The sequence below is a fragment of the Canis lupus genome, chromosome 26 (assembly GCF_011100685.1).
Source record: "Canis lupus familiaris isolate Mischka breed German Shepherd chromosome 26, alternate assembly UU_Cfam_GSD_1.0, whole genome shotgun sequence".
NCBI classification, from domain to species: Eukaryota; Metazoa; Chordata; class Mammalia; order Carnivora; family Canidae; genus Canis; species Canis lupus.
In genome coordinates this window covers 17,848,198-17,869,844 of record NC_049247.1, presented here as the reverse complement: position 1 = coordinate 17,869,844, position 21,647 = coordinate 17,848,198, and the positions used below count along the sequence as shown (strand labels likewise).

The window sequence follows — 21,647 nt, the reverse complement described above, 5'->3', positions numbered from 1 at the left end:
ACCGTTCCGCAGCCGTTTTCTATTGGCTCGCGGCTCTCGACCCGGGGCGGGACAAGCCCAGGGGCTTGCTTCCCATTGGCTTGCGGCAGGGGCGGGGAACCCCGTGACAGCTTGGTCGAGCAATCTATTGGCCAATGGCCAAGCCAATTGCTTAACGGCTCGAGCGCTCTGATTGGCGGAGGGATAGGACGATTTCCCCGGACGGGGGCGGTGCTCGGGGACTAAATCCAGAGCCGCCCGGGCTTGGGGTCCCAGGACCACCTGAGGCCAGGTGAGGACGTGGGCTCGCGCGGCCGGCGGCGCGAGGTTGGAGGCTGAGCCCCAGCGCGACCTCGGGCCGCGCTTCTGGCTCCTCTGGCTCAGTTTCCCCGACTCTGGGAGTCCGTCCCGAGCGCCGGGCGAGCTCGAGTCTGAAGTGATCCGGAGCTTTGGGCAAGCAAGTGGATGGATTTCCTGGCGCCTTGCCTCAGTTTCCCCCGCTAAGAAACGGGGGAATCACGATAGTACTCGGCTCACAGTGCGGCTCGGGCCTTACCGTGTTAAGGTAGTGCACGTGAGGCCTTGAACGGATGGTAATTCTGCCTGATGTGTAAAAATCTACAACACTTGTAGACCGAGCGAGTCACTTTCTGGGACTCTGTGATGCAGAGATGCTGGCGTGGGCGCGCAGGAGGGGGCTCGACAGCTGTTTGTGCAGCCCATGGTAAAGCATCGTGAGGCATGGGAAACGGCCTAAGAGTCCAGGGAGGCGTTCCTTCTGGCTCCTGATTTCACTTAACTTTCCACCTTCGGCAGTAGCGATGATAAAAGCTGGAACCAAGAACAGAGCCAGCAATAAATAGCTATCCGTAGTGGAATGATCATATGCCAGAGCTGCCAGGTGTTCCGCTTGCTTTGTTTCATGTAACCTTTCCAAACCCCATCGAGGTAAGTACAGTTCTACTTCTCCTGTAACCTGAGGAAATCAAGTTGCCTAGCGTTTGAGTGAGTTCGTGAAGAAGACCTCACTGGGGAGTGGAAGAGCTGGGGTTTGAACCTGAGTCTTCCTGATGTGTTTAATGTGCTGCTGCACTGCACAGTCTTTGGGGCGCATGGCATGTGCTGAATGGTAGCTGCCTTTTTTGTTAGATGAGAAGTTTGAACGGGCATCTCTAATATCTCTAAGATCTGGGTCCTTTCATCCCCTCTCTGGCTCTGTGTTTCAGGGTTCTCCGGAGCCATGCTGTCAGAAGTCCTGCTGGTGTCCGCCCCAGGGAAAGTCATCCTTCATGGAGAGCATGCTGTGGTCCATGGCAAGGTAAAGCCCCCCCCCCCCCCCCAGAGCCTCTGAGAACTGGGCACCCTTTCTCTCTGACCCTAAGCTAAAAGGAAGCCTGAAGGCATCGCCTGGGAATACATAAGAGAGAAGACCAGTTTCTCTGCAACACAGCAGGGAAGAGATGGGTCTTACACCCACCAAAGTGCTTCTCTGGTCTCACCCAGTAAGAGCACAAAGCTGAAATGTAAAGCTGTGTCAGGAATCCCTGGGTGGCTCAGCAGTTTAGCGTCTGCCTTTGGCCCAGGGCGCGATCCTGGAATCCCGGGATCGAGTCCCACGTCGGGCTCCCGGCATGGGCCTGCTTCTCCCTCCGCCTGTGTCTCTGCCTCTCTCTCTCTATGTCTATCATAAATAAATAAATCTTTAAAAATAAATAAATAAAATCTTTAAAAGAAAAAGATTTATGAATTTAAAAAAAAAAGCTGTGTCAGTGGGATGAGTCAACCTGGAAGGTGGGCTTCAATGGGAGCACTGAGCTCTAGGGCACCCCAACATTCAGAAATGGAGAAGATGAGTAGGATCCAGCAAAGGAATCTGAGATATGCATTATCTCATTTAACTCTTAAGAGGGCCCCCCTGAAGTTAAACTTTGATTATCCCATTTTGCACATGTGGAAGCAGAGGCTTAGGAGAGGATTGGTAACTTGACCAGGGTCCTCTGCACCTTGGCAGAACTGGGAATGAACCTGAGTCTGAACACGTTGCTCATGCTTTTTCCGCTCCTCTGCTCTGTCATGCTTTATGTTCTTAACTTATATTTATCCTTGCTAACGTGGTGATTGTAGGGAAGCCATTCCTTGGTTTTGAGGACCTCTGAGGTTTTGCATGGGGAGGGAAAATATAAGATATTAACTATCCTAACTGATAGGAAGCATCTGTGCCACATAGGAAGAGGGCATGCCAAGGTTGATCAGAGGCATCTGCCAAGGGCATAGGTGGGCATGCCCTGTATACTAGTATGTGGTCTCTCTCCTCAGCACATTGACATTAACCCCTGTTTTTAAGACTGGAGCCAAAGTCTTTGCAACCCCACCCCTACCCCATGCTCAGGCTCATTGCTTTTGCCATTTATTCTACAGATAGCCCTGGCTGTGGCCTTGAACTTGAGAACATTCCTCCGGCTTCAGCCCCACAGCAATGGGAAAATGTGCCTCAACTTGCCGAACATTGGCGTCAAGCGGGCCTGGGATGTGGCCAGGCTTCAGCTGCAGGACACAAGCTTTCTGGGTAAGTGCAGTGAGAAGGAACCAGGTGTTCAAGAGCCTGGGCTCTGACCAGACGGGGAAGGGGAGAGCTGGGTAGTTATCCTCAGCCATCCCTGAGGGGGCTAGAGACCAGCCACTCCAGGAGTGTTTTCTCTCTTGACCCTGTAAAGTTACCTTTACTTACCTATTTTTTTAAATGAGTGTCAAATGATGCACTAGGTCTCTGTGGGCTGTGGTGGACTGATCCTCAAGGCCCATTGTTGGGTGAAAAGCCACAAGATGCAAATAGTGTGTATCTGAGAAAAGGCCCAGCTTTAGTATCAGTACATATGTACACACAGTGGTGATTAGTTACCTCTGAGAGGGTCCTAAGGTCTGAGTGGACAAAGGGAGCCTTCCTTCTGGAATATGGTTTTGACGAGAAGAAGATATCGTTTGGTGTTGGGTATCATTCAAAATCATTAAAAATAAAAGCAACATACTTGTTAATTGTTAATCTCTAAAAAACAAAACAAAACAAAACAAAAAAAACAGCCCAGGTGGCTCAGCAGTTTAGCACTGCCTTCAGCCCAGGGCGTGATCCTGGAGACCCAGGATGGAGTCCCACTCCAGGCTCCCTGCATGGAACCTGCTTCTCCCTCTGCCTGTGTTTGTGCCTCTCTTTCTGTGTCTCTTATGAATAAATAAATAAAATATTTAAAAAATAATAAAATCAAGTTAAAAATAAAAATAAATAAATAAACAAACAAATAAATAAATAAATAAAAGAATGGGGGTTGTGGTGAAACCGGACCAGATAGGTGTATTTTTTTTTTTAAGATTATTTGTTCATGAGAGACAGAGAGAGAGAGAGGCAGAGACACAGGTAGAGGGAGAAGCAGGCTCCCCGTGGGGAGCCTGGTGTAGAACTCGATCCCAGGACCCTGGGATCACACCCTGAGCCGAAGGCAGGCGCTCAACCACTGAGCCACCCAGGCACCCCCAGGCAGGTGTATTTTGAAAGAAGTTCCCTGGATGATTCCAGAAATATCCTCCATGAAGAGCCCGTACTGCTTTGGAGCAGGCCTCAGAAAATGGCCATCCAGAGCAATCCAGACCTTGCTTTCCATGGTGCACAGGGCCTCCCCTCGAGGCTGGCTGCTGCTTTCGTGTGTCAGTAGCACTGGTGGGAGCAGGCAGGTGGCATGGCACATGTCCCAGACCCCTCCGCCTGCATGTGTGAGCTTGGACGGATCACTTAACCCCCTGAGCCTCCTTGAGCAGAGTCCTGTTGCCTGGGAGGGTTGCTGTGAGGACCCAGCCAGCTGGGAGGTGGGCCGGGCCTGGCAGAGTGCAGGACATGAGTGAGGGCTTGGGAGTGATTTCCCCAAGGGGAAAAGGAGTATGGAACACGAGCCTTTCAGAGACATGTTTTCTACTAGGTTGCCAGGCTCTTCCATCTTTTTCTTCCAGTGTTGTTTGGTTGCCTCCTAATAGTTACAACCACCATGAATGTCTCATTGGGCATCTTTATGTGTGCCAGGCACTGGACTAGTGTCTCATGTACATTGGCATTCTCAGAATTCTCCAGCCCGCCTTGGACATAGATGGTGGTAGCCATCACTGTTGTTGCTTTTTTTTTTTTTAAGATTATTTATTTACTTATTTGACAGAAAGCACAAGCAAGTGGAGGGACAGAGGGAAAGGGAGAAGCAGACTCTCCACTGAGCAGGGAGCCTGATGCGGAGCTCTATCCCAGGACCCTAGGATCATGACCTGAGCCACAGGCAGATGCTTAACTGACTGAGCCACCCAGGCACCCCCCCATCCCCATTTTATGGATGAGAAAATCGAGGTTCAGGGGTGAAGCGGTTCAGGTCCCACAGCATTGTCAGTGATGCAGAAAGGATTCAGAACCAGATCTTTCTAAACTCTCCAGAGTCTCAGTGAGTCATTCTATTTCCCCTGTAGGGCCCTGAAATGTCTGCTAACTGGCTTGGCCACTTTTAGTGTGTCCTAATTTCAGGGAACACCTAGCGTTTCGTGTGTCCCCACCCTAGTGTTTCCCAGCATAAGTACAGCAAGCCCAGTGTTCTGTCCCCTTCACAGCTGGACCCAGGACTCAGGGAGCTATTTGTAAAGATGAGCTGGTCGGGCTTGCTTGGCCTCGTCAGGCTCTTGGGGGACAGTGGTCCAGCTTCCTCTGTGCACTGGAAGAGAAACTGCTCCCGGGTTTCTCCCCGAGGTCCAAGCAAATCTCAGCACTTCCCGTTCTCTGGTTGTGAGTGTCCCATCCTCACGAATAGTTTTGAGAAGAGGGACACATTTGGGGAATAATTTTATATTTTTAAAGATTTTATTTATTCATTGATGAGAGACACAGACAGAAAGGCAGAGACACAGGCAGAGAGAGAAGCAGGCTCCCTGTGAGGAGCTCAGTGTGGGACTTGATCCCAGGACCCCAGGATCACCACCTGAGCCACAGGCAGACGCTCAACCACTGAGCCACCCAGGTGCCCAGGGAATAATTTAATGCTTCCTTTCATTTTGGTTTTGTACTGTGGGCGTCAAATGCAGACCTTTGGGTAGTCGAGCTAGCATTCGCTTTGTGTGCATCTGTGTTTCAAGACTACCGTTAATTGAGCATGTATTACACACTAGGAGGTACGCCGAGGGTCTTGCATCCTTTATTTCAGTTTATCTTAGAGGAGGTATTCCTGCTTACCAATGAGGGAAACTGGGGTTCAGAGAGGGTAAGGCATGTGCTCAAGGCCAGAGCACCGATAGATGGGACAGTTGGGACCCACACCCAAGTCTGTGTGCCTGCAAAGCTGGAAGACCAACAGCAGATGCGGTCCTGGTGCTCAGGCCATGAATCCATGTCCATCAGATTCTGATTCTCACTACTGCTCAGTTTTCTGTGTTGTGTGGTCTATGAAAGCGCCTGAACCCCTCTCACCCAGCCTCACGTGTTGTTTGTGACAGAGCCAGGGAACGCCACGGGGGACGCCGCAGCGCCCACCTCAGAGCAAGTGGAGAAGCTGAAGGAGGTGGCAGGCATCCCCAAGGATGGCGCCGACCCCGAGTGTCTGGCTGTGCTGGCTTTCCTTTACCTGTACCTGTCCATCTGCCGGAAGCAGAGGTGTGTGCGTGGCCTAGACCCAAAGCCAGATTCCTGAATCTATCACACGGCTTTTCCCATGCCGTGTCCACAGAGGCAGCCCTGTTCCATGGCCTGCGGGCTCCAGGGAAACCCTGTAATTCGCCAAGTGAAGCATGCGTCCACTCCACCCCTTAAGATAGGATCTGGGCTGTCTGCCCTCGGGGAGGCCAGCTCCCAGAGGATGGCAGTGCTGTTGAGGCAGCGTCACATGGTGATGGAGAGTTGGGTCAGGTTGGGTCAGACTCCACAACGGCTGCCTACCACCTTCCTTGAGGTTTTTACCCTTCCTGGGCCTCAGTCTCCTCATCTGTAAAATGGGGGTGGTAATAGTACCTACCTCTTAGGCTTCTTGTGAGGGTTAGTGAGTTAATTTATCTAAAGTGCTGTGTCTGGCACACTGCCTGAGAAATACGAGATATTGTTAGGTTATTCTCATCAGAAAACTATTGGAGGGTTAGAAATATTATATATAAAATGGGCCTAGCTCTATAACTAGCCCATAGAGATTTTTCACTGTGATTTTTTTTTTTTTTTTTTTTGGTCCCAGACCCAAAGGGAAAGCCTCAGGGGGCACCCCTTTACTCAGACAGCAGATGCATTGAGCAGGCCCTGGGCCAGGCACAGTGCAGAAGACACATTCATAAATGTCTCAACTGTTGCTGTCCACCGGGGGATTTTCTTTTTTCTTTTTTTTTCTTTTTAAGATTTTATTTATTTATTTATGGGAGACACAGACAGAGGGAGAAGCAGGCTCCATGCAGGGAGCCCTATGTGGGACTCCATCCCAGGACTCCAGGATCACGCCCTGGGCCGAAGGCAGCGCTAAACCACTGAGCCACCCCGGCTGCCCCACCAGAGGATTTCAACTTGAGTGGGGCATGTCGCCTTCCGGGAAGGGATGCACCTTTCAGAACCTCCTGATCTGAGTGGGGCGGGTGGGTGCAGTTTGAAAAGCAGATTAGGCATTATCATTCTACATTTTGGAAGACAGCAGCATTGCTTAATAGAAAATACAGAATACAAAGTTTGACAGTCTTCGCTTGGGAGAAATACATGCAAGATGCCGTGATTCTGAACTTTCTAGTGATAGAAAGGAGGCCTGATAGAACGCATCGCCCAGATAAGGCAGCAATAGAGAAAGGGGGTCGTTGAGGGTTGCTAGGCATGGCTCCTGTGGGTGGCCAGGGGAAGCTTCATAGTGGAAGGAGCATTTGAAATTTTTTTTTTTTAATTTTTACTTATTTATGATAGTCACAGAGAGAGAGAGAGGCAGAGACACAGGCAGAGGGAGAAGCAGGCTCCATGCACTGGGAGCCCGACGTGGGATTCGATCCCGGGTCTCCAGGATCGCGCCCTGGGCCAAAGGCAGGCGCTAAACCGCTGCGCCACCCAGGGATCCCTGGAAGGAGCATTTGAGAGGCGTTTTGCAGGATGGGAAGGAATTTGCCTGGGGGAAAAAGCGGTACAGAGCTTTCCCAGGCGGGGATACAGAGCAGGGCCACAGAAGGGTCTCACTCACTCTTGCAGGGAACAGGATGGGGTTTAGAGAAATGATTGGTGGTTCACAAGAGAACATCATGCTTTAAATGATTCTGGTATCAAAAATTAAAAAAAAAAAAAAAAGTGATTCTGGTACCTGTTTCCAAGCTGATTCACCATGACTTCCTGCTATCCCATAGGGCCACTTTTGGGGTCGACAAGTGTCCCCAAGTTCAGATACCTAGGGCAAAGGCTTGGGGTCAGACCCTGCCAATGTCCAGTCCTGGACCATGACTGCCAGTTTGACGCTGGCACCTCGCCACCCTTCAAGGGAGCCATGCTCTGTGCCCCACTGTGTTTCAGGACCCTGCCCAGCCTGGATATCACGGTGTGGTCAGAGCTGCCCACGGGGGCTGGCCTGGGCTCCAGCGCCGCCTACTCTGTGTGTCTGGCAGCTGCTCTCCTGACCGCGTGCGAGGCGATTCCAAACCCGCAGAACAATGGCGAGTCCGCTAGCAGGTAATCACTGCCTTTGTCTTGGTCATAGTCCTCCCTGGGCGCCACGACCCGAGCGTGTGTTCCCTCGCTGAGGACTCCCTGCCACCCTGTGAGGTGAGAGGTGTCACGTGGCCATTGTACAGATGAGGAAGCCGAGGCAGAGCGTGGGCCCGGGCTATGTAGCTAGTGACGGCAGGACGAGACTTGCCACCCAGGTGGCCTGGACCCAGAGCCCGACCCCTTTGCCCCTTTGCTAAGCCACTTCTCCCCCACTCCTCACCCCCACCTTGCCTCTTTTGGGTTCAGGTATCTGTGGTGTGGGAGAAAGAACCTGAGCCCAGACGTAGGAAGCCATGGGGCCCACTTCTCCCATCAACTCCCTGTGGGACCTTGGCCATGCCGCTGTACCTCCTGGGACCCCAGTGTCCTTCTCTGTAACAGGTCCTACCAGACGGTTATGCAAAAAAGAAGGAGAAAAAGTAAAGTGTGCCAAGAAATCAACACAGGGTATTTATTAGATTAAGGCATCTCCCTTCGTAGCAGCCCTCAGCCTCACTCCGGGAGGGGGTATCGCCTCTGCCATCCCCACCAGGAGTCAGTGAGGCTCACTGGGACAGTGTTGTCGGCATCCATTTCTGTGGCTTGGGGAACGCACCTCGAGAAGCCACCCCAGGATTGGAGGTTATGCAGTTTGTCCCGGGCCCCGCCCCAAGTCCAAAATCCAGCCTGGCAGCTTCTCGGTGAGGCCTGTTCCTGGGCCCTGCTAGGGCTAAGGGGAGCCCTCCCACTGGGGAGCTGTCAGTAGCCACTACGTGCTGCATCAGGAGCGGGGCGCTGCTGGCCTCGTCCACCTCCCTGTGTAGCCAGCAAAGGAGAAAGCCACTCAGGCAGTGCTGGGTGCCAGGTTGGATGTGGCTGAGTGTTTCCTCCCAGAGCCCTCCACGCCCGAGACGGGCACGCACTGAAACAAGATCCAAAGGACATGTTGCACAAGCTGTAGCTCGTGACCTCATTCCTCTTTCCGAACTTGCTTTTGAATTGAGGTTTCCCTCCTCTGCCCTGAAAGTGCTGTGGTTTTCAGATAGCCCAGGCCCTTCTGGGCACCCTGTCAGGACCAATGATTTCTCTTCTGAGACACGGAGGTTAAAATACAGTTGAATTCAGACTAAGCCTGAAGGTCCCTTTGATCCTCGTGGCCACAGCGGATCTGAGGGTTCTCGGTGTGATGCGTCTGTCAGCATTCCTCAGGCTCGCTTTGGATAGTTCCTGTGCACGAGGGAAGCAGCAGGGGTGAGGGTAGAGGCGGCTTCTGTCAGGGCAAGAATCCAGAAGGTAATGAGTGACGCACCTGCAGCTAGTGCAAGGTGACAGTTTTCAGGAATTTCAGTGAGGTTTGTCTGTTAACTCGCTGTAAGCCACTGGGCCACCCCTTTGTCTCTCTGGGCTCTGTTTCCTCATCTGGAAACGAGGGACTGCACCTGATGGCCCTTTGGGGGGCCCTCCAACCTTGACACTTAGTGATCCTGAGAGACAACGGTGTTTGTTAATGTGTGCGGATCACTGATTGTAACCTACATCGGTGAAGGCCTGCATGCCTGGGGTCCCCCAAATAGACTTGTATATATGGGCCAGAAAACTAGCTGTGCCATTCAGAAGATGCAAGTGACTTGTGCACGTGTGCACATGTGAGTGTGTGTGCACGTGTGTGTGCGGTTTTTCCCCCGCTGCTTCCTTATAACCAGTTCCTCGCCTCCCCTGAAGGCCCAGTCAGTCATTCCTTCCCCTGACCTTTGATGGGAGCAGGCCCCAGCCCCTTCCCTGGCCCCAGCATTTCCAAATCATACAGAATTGGAATCTGGTCTCCCGTGAAGACAGGGTTAGAAATCTGAGCCTCCAAAGGATGAACAGTATACAGAAGGGGAGGGAGACTCTCCTTGGAGAAGGCCAGGTCCTGGGCTGGGTCCAGCTGCCCCTTTGCCCTGCTGCTCATTCACTTTTCAGTTCCCAGTGAAGGTCAGCTCCTGTCCAGTTCCAGATGCTGTACTGCCTCAGTCTAGAGTGCTCCCTCACATGTCTTGCCTTGCTGACCACCCCCTTTTGTCCCTCAGGCTGTCCGCAATCCAGATGGGGTGCACTCCATCCACCCTGCATCGCACCCATCTCCTGGAGGTTGGTCGTTAAGTGCTGATTGCTTCTAGGCATCCACTCTCTATAAGACACCAAGCCTCAAGCTATTGGGGGCCATGTCTGGTTCCTTCCCTGCTGTGAGCTTAGTCACAGGCATGTAGTAGATGCTCAGTAAATAGTGGACAATTGAGGGAGTCTCGTTGGTACCATAAAGCTCAGTGGTTGAGAGCTTGGGCTCCAGCCTACAGATGTGGTCCTAATGTAGCAGTCAATAACACTGGGATCTGCTTTACTCACCTGAGCCTCAGTTTCCTCTTCTGTAGGAGAGGGAGAGTAACCGTACCTTCCCTGTAGGGTTTTTTGCAGATTACAGAGACAGGCCATTTGAGAAAAGCACAGTGCTTGGCACCTGGTGATGGTGTTTAGCCTCTCAGCCACCACTTGAGTGGCGAGGCCATCAAATTCTCTTTTGCCCAGTGAGGAAAGAGGCTCAGAGGGGGTGGTGGCTGTGCCCAAGGCCTCACAGCAAATGAGCATTGCACTGGGCTTGGGGTGAATCCAGGAGCTGCGATTCCAGGTGGCCTTCTTCCAGAGCCCATACTGTTTCCCCTGCGTTTTTACAAAGCACTTGGTGTGTTACTATCTCAGACATCCTCAATGAGGGAGACATGATTACCCATGTTTTACAGATCAGAAAATGGGGTCGGATGTGACGCCGTTGCTCAGGAATGCCCAGAGAGTCAGGGGCAGGCTGGGTCCCTGCTTGCTGCATAGCTCTGCCCTGGGGCCTGGCATTCTTGGGGCCACAGCACCCTGTTTCCTGGGGGCAAGCGGTCCTCAGAAAGGAAATGAAAGCTGAGAGACAGGGGCAGGGGAGGGGCTGACCATGTATCCTTGTTCGATACTCATGGGCTTGGGGTCTGCTCACTCAAGCTGTCCTCTCCCGAGGAAGGCAGCATGGCCATGTGCTCAGGAAAGATCCGGAGGTGGTCAGTGCACACTTGACCCATCAACAGTGTCTGGGGCACCTGGAATCCACGTTCCTAACAGTCGGGCTTTGGGAAAAGTCACGCCTCTGCTCACTCTTCCTCATAGGAGGCTATGTTCCAGAACAGGAGCTTATGTAGGGGTCTGTTACAGTAGTAACACTGCCCACTGCTTGCGGACCACCTCGCTGGCCCTGGATACACTTGGAACTAGCCTTCGACAGGCGTGACCATTCTACAGATGAGGACAATGGGGCTTAGTTTAGGTAACGGGCCCAGAGTCCCTCAGCTGCTAGGACTGTGTGCATCCAAAGCCTGGTCTCCTTCCACTGTGCCGGGTGGGAGGGTTTTAGAGGGAAGGGAAGGTCCAGCACATTCGGTAGTGGAGAGATTCTGGTGTTTTTCTGTTTCTGAGTTCAAGTGCCCAAGCCCCTTTGACTTTTTTGATCTCCACCGGTGGATCCTTCCCCCTGCTACCGCCAGCGGCCCTGGCCCCTTACTCTCCACCGAGGTCCAGATGAACTTCTGTGTCTTCTTTAGGTGGACCATGGAGGATTTGGAATTAATTAACAAGTGGGCCTTCCAAGGGGAGAGAATGATTCATGGGAACCCCTCTGGAGTGGACAACACCATCAGCACTTGGGGTAGGGGCTGCCTCAGGCTTGTTTTCTTTATTTTTATTATTTTAGAAATTCTTAGGATCATTGTAGATGCTCAGGCTGTTGGTTTGGGTGAATGAAATCAGCAAATTCTGAAGAACATAATATTTTCTTGTTTGGGGTGGACGAGGGGTGGGAGAAATTACAGGGCCCTGCCTCACCCCTCCTGACCCCGAATCTCTGGGGGCATTTCTGGGGGGTTGGGGTAGGGTCTGGGAAGCCACAGTTTCAGGGACCTTACAAGGATCTCTGGGATAAAGTTGCAGAGCCACTCATTGCTGGAGTGTTTGGTAGCCACACGAGCTTGGCCACCCTCCAGTAAGGACACTGGCTTAGGGGACCTGGCCACAGTCCCAGGCTCACCTTCCCCACGTGGCCTGTGGGTGAAGCTGGGCAGCCTGGGGGGAGGGCAGGCTCCCTGGCAGAGCATGGAGTTCCTTTGTACCTTCCTGGATCTTGTTGTAACTGAAACTGGGATGACTGGTGGTGGGGTTCAGTCTGTTCACTGGATGGGCCAACACCTTCACCCCACCTCCAGCCTGGTTTCTCCATCAGGAGGCAAAGTTACATAGCTTTTTCTATAGCCCCAACCCACTGCCTTTTCTCTTTAGGAGGAGCACTCCGATACCAACAAGGAAAGATCTCATCCATAAAGAGGTAATTGTGGGGTGGCGCAGCATCTCCTGGCTCCTGGCTGCATCAACACGTCCATTGGGCGGGGGGCTGTACCTCTAGGGGAGGGAATGTGTGGGCCTGGTGTCCCCAGGCTTTCCATCCTCTCCCCCATGAGGCCCTCACAGGCCATGGGCCAGGAGGGCACCCTGTTCTTACCTTCTGTGCTATGGCCCTTAAATTGCCAAGAGCTTAGAGGGAGAGGTCGTGCGTGGCCATGCCGTTCACCTTCCAGAGCATGACTATCCCCACCAGACCCCTGGTTTCTCATTCATTTAATTCATTTGATCATGTAGTCATTTAGCAAACAAGAACTGATGTCTTCCTGTGTTCCTAACGACACTGTCTTAGGGTCTACGGCTATAAAAATGAGTCTCAGCCACAGTTTCGGCAGGGTGGGACGTGGAAGTAGGGGTGGAGTAGGGGAAGGCCGACAGACATTCGCACAGAGCCCCTGTGGGGAAACATGAGAGTTGCCACAGTGAGACCCTCAGGGCAGAGCCTGGGCTCCAGAGCTTGTGAGAAGCCTCAAGCGGGGGCGACCTGTGATGACCTCTCAGCCTGTTTCACATGTTCCTTGACCCCCTCCCTCCAGAGGAATCGCACTTACAAACGTGCATGTTAAAATAGAACATTTCTCTTTGAACTCGGAGTGCAAATGCCGGATGTGGGGAATGAAGCATATTCATGTGCTTCTGCAAGCAGGAGCAGGTGTTTTTTTAAGATTTTATTTATTCATGAAAGACACACAGAGAGAGGCAGAGACACAGGCAGAGGAAGAAGCAGGCTCCCTGCGGGGAGCCTGGTGTGGGACTCAATTCTAGGACCCCGGGATCATGACCTGAGCCAAAGGCAGATGCTCAATTACTGAGCACCCAGGGATCCCAGGAGTGGGTGTTTTTTGGTAGTTCCTTGAGCCCTCGATCAAGTTGAGTGGTAGTGTTTGTCCCAGGGCGCTTTGCCCCACCCTGGTGGCCTTTCCATGGTGATGAGAGTCCTCTTCACTGTGGATGGGCTTCTAGCCCGCTGCCCTCACCAACTGGGCTGCTCTGTCAGTGGCTCTATGAGCTGGCGTGACATAGTGGTGCTGTACTCTTGCTTCCACCTGCACCTCTGAGATCTTCCTGCCTCAGCTCTGTTGGCTTCCATGAGCCAAGCCTGCCTTTCTGAGCCTCTACATTAGGGTTTTTTTTTTCTTAACCTTGGTACCATTGACATCGTGAACTGGATAGTTCCTTATGATGGGCGGCTGCCTTATGCAGCATGTTTAGGATATTTAGAAGCATCCCTGATCTCTACCCACAAGATGCCAGTAGCACCTCCCCCATCTCCCAGTTGTGGCAACCGGAATTGTCTCCAGACATTGCCACATGTCTCCTAAAGGGCCAAGATCTCCCCTGGATGACAACCTCCACTCTGCACAGAGGAGGAAGCAGAGCTGTTGGGGAGAGTAGAACCAGCTTGCTCTGGCTGCTGTGCATGCAGGGCAGTGGAGCTCGGGGCCCAGGGGGGCACCTCTGCCAGGTAGACTGACGCCCCATGCAGTGACATCAGGAGTCAAGGTCAGGACTCAGATGTCAGACCTGGGCTTGCCCACGGGGCTCACAGTCCGTCCAAGAAGGCAGTCACTCATCTTCAGAGCGAAGCCATCCAGGAAGTACTGAAGCTGCTGTGGATGGCAGTGAGAGGTGTCAGAAGTTCAGCGACAGATGTGGGGGTCCTTCATGGGGGCAATGGCATCTCGTTCAGTGTTTCCTGAGAGGTAGTTGTATCCTGAGCACTGCAGTAGGCCCCAGGGATAGAAGACCAGCTAAAACATGGTGTGGGCACATAGGTACATTCTACTGGAGGGGAATTGAGAGAGATGAGTGATACAGGCTTTTCCAGATGGTGGGAGGCAGGAGGAGAGGCCCCAAGGCCAGCTGGTGGTGGTGTGATAGACGGAGGCTCTGGGGTCTGTTGGCCTTTCTTTGAGCCCAGCTCTGCCACTCATGAGCCAGGTGCTCTTGAGTGAGTCACTTTTCCTGAGGCAGATGTCTCCTGGTTTATATTATGAGAATCCTGCGCATGGAATCAGAAACAGTATCTGTAGGGTGCTCTGCCCTTTGCTGACCATATTTAATTCCACAAATACCGCATCCTTGGTGCTGGGGCCTGAGCAGGGAAGAGTAAGTCCTGCCTTCATGAAACTAATATTTTGTGGGAGAAGACAGCCAACAAATGGCTCTGTAAGAGCCTGTCAGGCAGTCAAATGGATGACCAGGGAAGCCTCCAATGAAATGACATCTGAGCAGGGACCTGGATGAAACCCTAGAGTGAGTCCTGGAGCTGTTGAGGACAGTGCTAGGTCCCTGGCAGAGGAAATGCAAGTGCAAAGGCCCTGAGGCAGGGGCGTCCCTGGCATGTTGAACAGCAAATAGGAAGCCAGGATGGCCAGAGTGAACACCCGGGGAGGGCAGAAAGGACCTAAAATGGGAGAGTTAGCCAGGCCTAGCAGGCACAAGCACTTAACAGGGCATAGCCTGGGTGGTAGTCTCTAGATGCCCTAGGAGCCATGGGGGTTTGTGGGACCGGTGGGGCTGGCAGCAAGCCTGCTCGCAGAGGACTTATCTAAGGAAGATGAAGACCCAATATTCCAACTCCTCCCGCCCGGATGAATGGGAACACAGCAGACCGACCTTCAGTGCTGGCTGCAGGGCGCCACGGCGAGCAGATGGCAGATTCTCTGAGAAGCCGGGAGGCCAGACTCCACATTAATCCCACCAATGGCTTCAAGAGGAACCCTTCCCCCCCGCCCCCCCCAACGACGTATGGTGCTTCTCCATTAAAAAAAAATGCATTGTTTGCGAAGTGGATCAAGATGCGGCCTCCCAGAACGCTGCCCTTTTGAAGAACAGCTTGTCTTTAAGGGGAAAAGAAAAGCCAAATAGAATGTTCATCTTTTGTAAAGTTAAAAAAAAAAAAAAGAAAGCCAGCCTCCAAGGCTGAGAATCGATATTAATTTCATGGGCTTATGGGCGGTGAGATCAAGCAGGTTTCTGGCAGCCTTTCTCAGCCCTATTGGATTTTACAGTCTTGGGTTGTGAAAAGAAAAACGGATAAAGGTATCAGGGGGTCTGCTGTCTCCAGCTGTCTCGGGCCAGACCTCGTCCAGATGCTCCAGCCTCCATCCCCGGCCCACAGCGCTCTGACAGGCAGCTTGGGGATGACCAGAAACGGTGCCCCGAGCCTCCAAAGGCCACTAGCCATGGGACAATTGGGATTGTGACCTTAGGAGGTATCCGAAAGCTCAGAGGGCTGGTGAGGGCAGCAGGGTCATGCCGCAGAGCCAGCTTACCTGGGGCAGCTGAGCAGGGACGACCGACTCCCTCTGACCACATCTGGCTGTGCCAGGGCAGCTGGTCTGGGCAGGGCATGATGGGCTCCACGTGCTGGGATCCCGACGCCTGCACGAGCCCGCCCTCCCCGGTACCCACTAACGCGGTATCCTCCCTCCCTGCGAGCACCCCCTCTGCCAGATTCTGCCCTACATCCCGCTCGCTTTTCTTCCTAAATCCCTGGAACCTTCCACTCCAGCACGCCAAGGTGGTCCATGTGACGGAGCCTCCACCCCTTCTTATACTCTTGGCTGTCGTGCCTTTGAACTCCAACCCCGTGAACCTGGCGTCTTCTGGCAGCTCCAGGCTAAGCCAGGCCCCCCTCGCGTGTCCCCAGCGCATAGTAGGTGCCCAACTGCAATCAGGTGGGTGGGTGGCGAGCCAGAAAACAGTGTCCATCTGCCTGAGGGCTGGAGCGGAGATGCGGCTACGATTGGCAGCAGGAGCCCCCTGCTCCCCTCACTATCCCTCTGGCCCCCGATGTCCTTTCCCTGGGCCTCCGCTCTCTCCTCAGGGTCAGGGTGGGGTGACACTTGGGATCGGGCCTCCGCCCTGAGCGCACCGTGGCCCCGCTTCGCCCTGTAGGCTGCCGGCTCTGAAGATCCTGCTGACCAACACCAAAGTCCCTCGCAGCACCAAGGCTCTCGTGGCCAGCGTCAGGAGCAGGCTACTTAAGGTACATCCCGTGCCACCACTGGCGGGGTTCTCACCGGGCCAGGCCAGCCAGGTCTGGGAGCTCAAGCTCTCCCTCTGCCCCAGGGCTTCGTGGGGGGGCGAGATGGGTGATGGGGACCGGGGGAGGGAGGTGGTTTTGGCAGGCAGAGAGGTGCTGTGTGCCCCCCACCCCTTGGCTTGGCAATGAGAATCCCCCACTTACGTCAGGGGGCCAGGCAAGGCAGATACCCAGAGGGTAGGGGAGGCGGTTTCCTCAGAGTGGGGGCCTGGGGGGACACCTCTCTCCTCCTGGTGCCCGGCAGCTGTCCGGTGTCTGCCCAACCCCAGACCTCACTGGCCATTGCTTCCTCTCCCTCCAGTTCCCTGAGATCGTGGCCCCCCTGCTGACATCTATAAACGCTATTTCCCTGGAATGCGAGCGGACACTGGAGGAGATGGCTTCGGCCCCAGCCCCAGAGCACTACCTCGTGCTGGAAGTAAGAACCCTTCTGCAGGATTCAGGGTCTCGCCCACACCACTGTCTGGGACGGGTGCTCATCTGACCTTGGGATCCCCCGAGCTGAAGCACAGAGGCCGGGCCTAAGCCTGGGCTCCTGTACACACAAAGGCCAGCAGCCTGCCTCCTTCTTAGGCCTTTTCATAGATGTTTCAAAGCCATTGAGCCAGGACATGCAAAGCACCGAGGGCAGGGCCTGGCGCGTGCTAGGGGCCAGGTTTGGGTTCATGCCTGTAAGGAGCACCGGGCTAGTGCTGACACCATCTTCTGTTGGCCCAGGGGCAATTTCTTGCATGGCCACCTCTTTTCCTGCTGTCCTTGCTGACTACATCTGTCCCCCCCCCCTTTTTTTTTTTAAAGATTTTATGTATTTATCTTAGGAGTGGGGAAGGTGCAGAGGAAGGGGGGACATGCACACTCTGCACTGAGCACAGAGCCTGACATGAGGTTTGATCCCATGACCCTGGGATCACGACCTGAGCCAAAATCACGAGTCGGGACATTTCACCAACGGAGCCACCCAGGCACCGCAGCTCAGATATACTCTAACACAATTCTTTCCTGATTGTTCCCTGAGCCACCACTCTTTGCATAATTCTCGTATAGAGGCTGAGACCTTGGGTTTAGATCAGGTCACGATCTGATCCCAGGCTCACTCCTGCTGGTCTCACTGGAGCGTCTTAACACAGCAAGGCCTGGGAGGTGACGTGCAGCCATCATTCCTGATGAACCACCAGCACAGTAAGCCAGAGGGCGCAGGCTTATCCCCACAGTCCTGGTGGCTGGCAAATATGGGTCGACGTTAAAGAGCAGCTCCTAGGCTAAGCCTTCTTACAAGTGATTTCTCTCTTAATCTCTATAATTACCTCCCTGGGAAGTAGGTATGCTGTCCCCATTTTACAGATATAAAAACTGAGGCCTAAGGAGCAACTTTCTCCAAGGTTCACCAACTAGTAGGTTGACATGCCAGGCATCAAACTGAATGACTTGCTTGTCTCTTAGGCCAACAGATCTTTAATGAGCACCCACCCACCCGGGCCAGGGCAGTGACCCTCTCTCATTTCTGTGCTTTACCTCCCCATTTCCATAGCTGTCTGCCTCCAGTCCCCCAGCATTTGCATGGCTGGCTTCAATTCCTTTCATGTACAAAGGAGGGAACACAGTCCTCCTGAGTAGGAAATTAATAATGATAGAGTACTGCCTAAAATATACCCTGTTGAGCCCCTAGAGAATGCCACAGAACAGCACGTTGATTATACATTGTGTATATTTTTGGCTGTGGCAGCCGCTGAAATGTGCAGCTCGGCTCCTGGACAGCTTTGTGCTCAAACCAGCGAGCTGTTCTCCTGTGTCACAACCTGTCATCTGATCCTTGACAGATTTTGGATCAGAATGTGACAGGTGTCTGAAACCTGCCTCGGCAACGTGACACCTGGCGCTCAGGCATAGAGAGCAGCCCCCAGAAGTTTTCCCTCCCATCCAGCCCTTGGGGCTGGGGAAAGGCACCCAGGGCTGCCACCAGGCCATCACGCCTGTCTGCTCATTTGTCAGAAGTGCTGGGGTGTGTGAGGCGGGCTGCAGGGGAGGGCTGACCCGAGCCTGCCCGACAGCCTGGGGCAGGAGAACCAGGTGGGCCTCAGCAGACAGCTCGGTGATTGGCAACCCTCGCGGCACGCCGGCACTCCTTGTTCCCTAGAGCAGAGCTGTGTGCTGTCAAGCCACACACCATGAGAAGTAGGTGGCAGCCGGAATGCCAAGGGCGCTCCTGGAGGCAGGGTAGACATGAGCTTTGCATCAGGCAGACCCAGCTGCCGGTGCTGGCCCAGGACCTTACCAGCTCAGTGACCTTAGGCAAGTCACTTTCCTCCTTGAGCCTTAGCGTCCCCTAAAATGGCGATGATGGTGATGTGACCATAAGAGTACTGATAGCAGCAGACTTTCCAGAGGCCCTAATCTCAGGCCAGGCATCATGTGAAAACTCACCTCATTTCATCCCCACAGTGATGAGACAGAGCATCTTATAATGCCAGTTTTATAGGTGGGGAAACTGAGGCACAGCATGGAAGACCTCGCCCCAGGACCAAGAAGTCACAGAGCTGGGACTCAAACCCAGGCCCCCCTGACTCCAGATCCCACATTCTTAACTTGCCTGGCGGGGACTATAGCTGGATGCTCTTCTTAGAGCCCCAGCATCTAGCACAGTGTTTGGCAAACACTGGTATAATAAATGTAGTCGGGGGCACCTGGGCTGTGTTAACTGTCAGTTTTGGTATTTCATCAACCTGCATCTTGTTTGAGCCTCAGAAGAACAGGAATTTTATGCAGGATCAAAGAAACCTGAAAAACAGCTCTTTCCCCTACTTTGTGACCCTGTTAGAACCAAAAACCAGTTCTTATTCTGAAAATGGGCACCTGAGGCAGCTGTAGGATGGCATATTACTTCAGATTCCTGCAGATGATAGAAATCCATTTCCATCAGGCGTTAGCGGAAAAGGTATTTATGGGCTCAAAACTATGAAGACTGGCAAGAACAACTTCAGGCATAGCTGGATCCAGGGGCCAAACAACTCAGTCCGAAGTCTCCATCTTGCATATGATCTCTGACCATGTGCAGGGCAGATAAGTCTGGCAGCTTACCTCTGAAGTCAACCAATTTTAGCAGCTCCAGGGCAGAGGCAGAGAAAACCCTGGGAGGGCTATGGTCACAGGCCCATCCCTGACCAATCACCATGGTCAGAGGCTTCTTTGGCCAGGCCTGGAACATGTATTTACCACCAGCTCCATCCCAGTCCCACAGGAGTCCTGCAGGAAGGAGAGGTTCTTTCATCAGTGGAGAGGGACACAGTGCTGGCTTGCGTAAGCCATTCGCTGTCCCGAACCAGCGGCTATCACATGGATGGGGTGGGCACAAGACCTTGGTTTCAGGCATGTCAAGTGGGAACAGATTGAACCTTCTCCTCCAGGAGCTCATCGACATCAACCAGCACCATCTGAATGCCCTCGGCGTGGGCCATGCCTCGCTGGACCAGCTGTGCCAGGTGACCATGGCCCATGGACTGCACAGCAAGCTCACTGGTGCGGGCGGCGGTGGCTGTGGCATTACGCTCCTCAGGCCAGGTACTTGGGGGCGGGGCACAGTCGCCACCCGGGGCTCATGCAGAGGTCCTACCTGGGCAGTTGCCTTGGGAGGAAGAAGAAGCTGGAGGACAGTCCCCCTTCTGCTGTGTGTCCTTGGTCAAGTTAATTAACCTCTCTGGGCCTCTGTTGCTGCAGTGGTAAAATGAGGATGCCGACCTCTCTTTAGGGGATTGCTGTCTGGATTCCAGGAGAAAAATACATGTAGAAAGCCTGGCACAGGGCTGGGCTGTGGTAGGGGCTCTTATTGTGGTGGCTGTCCCTACCACCTCCTTACTGGCCAAGTCTCCCACGAGCTTGAGAAATAACCAGGACTTTGTCATCTTTCGTGTCAACCTTACCCCTCTCCCTTGCTGTCACCTCGTGATGTGGCCAGGACAGGGACTGACCTTGCTACAATACAAAACAAAGGGCTTTCTCTCCCCTTCTTTACCTTTGCCTCCTTCGTCTTCCCATTCCCACCTTTCACTGTGGCTTTGCAGTGAGCCCACTGTGGCCTCAGCCCCTTCCACGGCTCTCTGTGCGCTCCCAGGTGTCAAGAGGTCGGCACAGCCAGCGGCCGACCTTGACCGTGGGCTCCTAGTTCATGGCCACTGACGGTGATGAGAGAGAAGGCTCCTGGGGCATGTCCGCTGTGCCAGGCGGCTTGCCTGCATTCTCCCGTGTGAGCCTCACAGGGACCTGTGAGGGGTACAGATTCTTAGCCTCATTCCCAGATGAGGAGACTGAGGCTCAGAGAAGGGAAGTCACTTGTCTGAGGCCCCAGGACTGATCCATGACAAGGCCAGGTCCATGTGACTCGTGATTTTAACGGTTGCTCTGTACCCAACACCCCAGTGCCCCCCACCACCAAGAGGGTGCAGAGCTCGACATTCCCACAGGAAGACCTGGTTGGTTGGTCCCAGGCCTCTTCCTGGCTGAACAGTCTCTAAGGGCACAGACGATTGTGGGGTGACCTGCCGCTTTCCACTTTCCCTCCGCCCAGATCTGGAGCAGCCGAAGGTAGAGGCCATGAAGCAGGCTCTGACCAGCTGCGGGTTTGACTGCTGGGAGACCAGGATCGGGGCCCCCGGCATCTCCATCCACTCGGCTGCCTCCCTGGACACGCAGGTGCAGCGAGCCCTGGATGGCCTCTGAGATGAGCCCGCCCACTGCAGCCCCACCAAGAAGCCCCTCCTGGAGTATTCCGGGTGCCAGAGTCCACCTCTGCTGGCCACGGGCCGCAGCCCTGCGTGACGGCCTTCCCAGCAGCCGCACCCCTCCAGGCCCAGCAGTGCAACGCGGAACCTACAGTGGGCAGGGGTGCCCTGGAAGACCCCGTCTGTGATCTGCCTTCTCTTGAGCCACCGGGCAGTGGGACCATGTGGGGTCCTGTGAGATGTGAGGAGCTTCCTATCCTCCCCGAAGCTCCCACACACCCATCTGCTTTGGGCCTCTGTCGCCTTCTGACACCCTCTGCCCACTGGGCTGGCGGCTCCGATGCAGTTGTCTGGCTTCTGGAGCAGTGTGCCTTCTCCCTCCCGCGCCTCTGCTCTTTACCTGTCTTGAGGGCCTGGCCCCTCCCACCTCCTCCAGGAAGCTTTCGCTGACCCCTGGCAGGGAGGTGACCCTAGTCCCACCTTCCTCCTGTACATCCCGTCTGTTTGAACCGTTCAGCACTTTGTGTGGTCTGCTCTCCGGCGAGACTGTGGGCTTCCTAGGGGTGGTCTGGGTGGTGGTCTTTGCCTTCCGCCCTCCCGTTTGAGAGCTGGCCAAAGGCATGGTGGATGTACCCGGTTTCTTCCAGTCTGTACCCATGGGATTTGCAGAAAACACAGCAGAGAGGAAATAAAAAGCTCTTGAGTAAACCAGTGCTTTACTCAGTGTCTAGAAAGAAGG

General features: G+C 53.9%; 1 protein-coding gene across 2 annotated transcripts; it reads left to right on the top strand.

The window, feature by feature from the left end:
* Positions 1-117: 117 nt before the first annotated feature.
* MVK (mevalonate kinase) lies at positions 118-21,616 on the top strand. 2 transcript variants are annotated; one of them, XM_038575395.1, is made up of 11 exons: positions 118-271; positions 1,206-1,297; positions 2,398-2,545; positions 5,488-5,644; positions 7,508-7,663; positions 11,296-11,399; positions 12,026-12,071; positions 16,049-16,139; positions 16,498-16,614; positions 19,598-19,751; positions 20,755-21,616. In XM_038575395.1, the coding sequence occupies exons 2-11, from the start codon at positions 1,220-1,222 to the stop codon at positions 20,904-20,906; spliced, it is 1,203 nt and encodes a 400-aa protein (XP_038431323.1). In that variant the 5' UTR covers positions 118-271; positions 1,206-1,219; the 3' UTR covers positions 20,907-21,616. The 2 variants fall into 2 exon arrangements, with proteins under 2 accessions (XP_038431323.1, XP_038431324.1); XM_038575396.1 differs by lacking the exon at positions 118-271 and adding an exon at positions 278-927.
* The last annotated feature ends 31 nt before the right edge of the window (positions 21,617-21,647 follow it).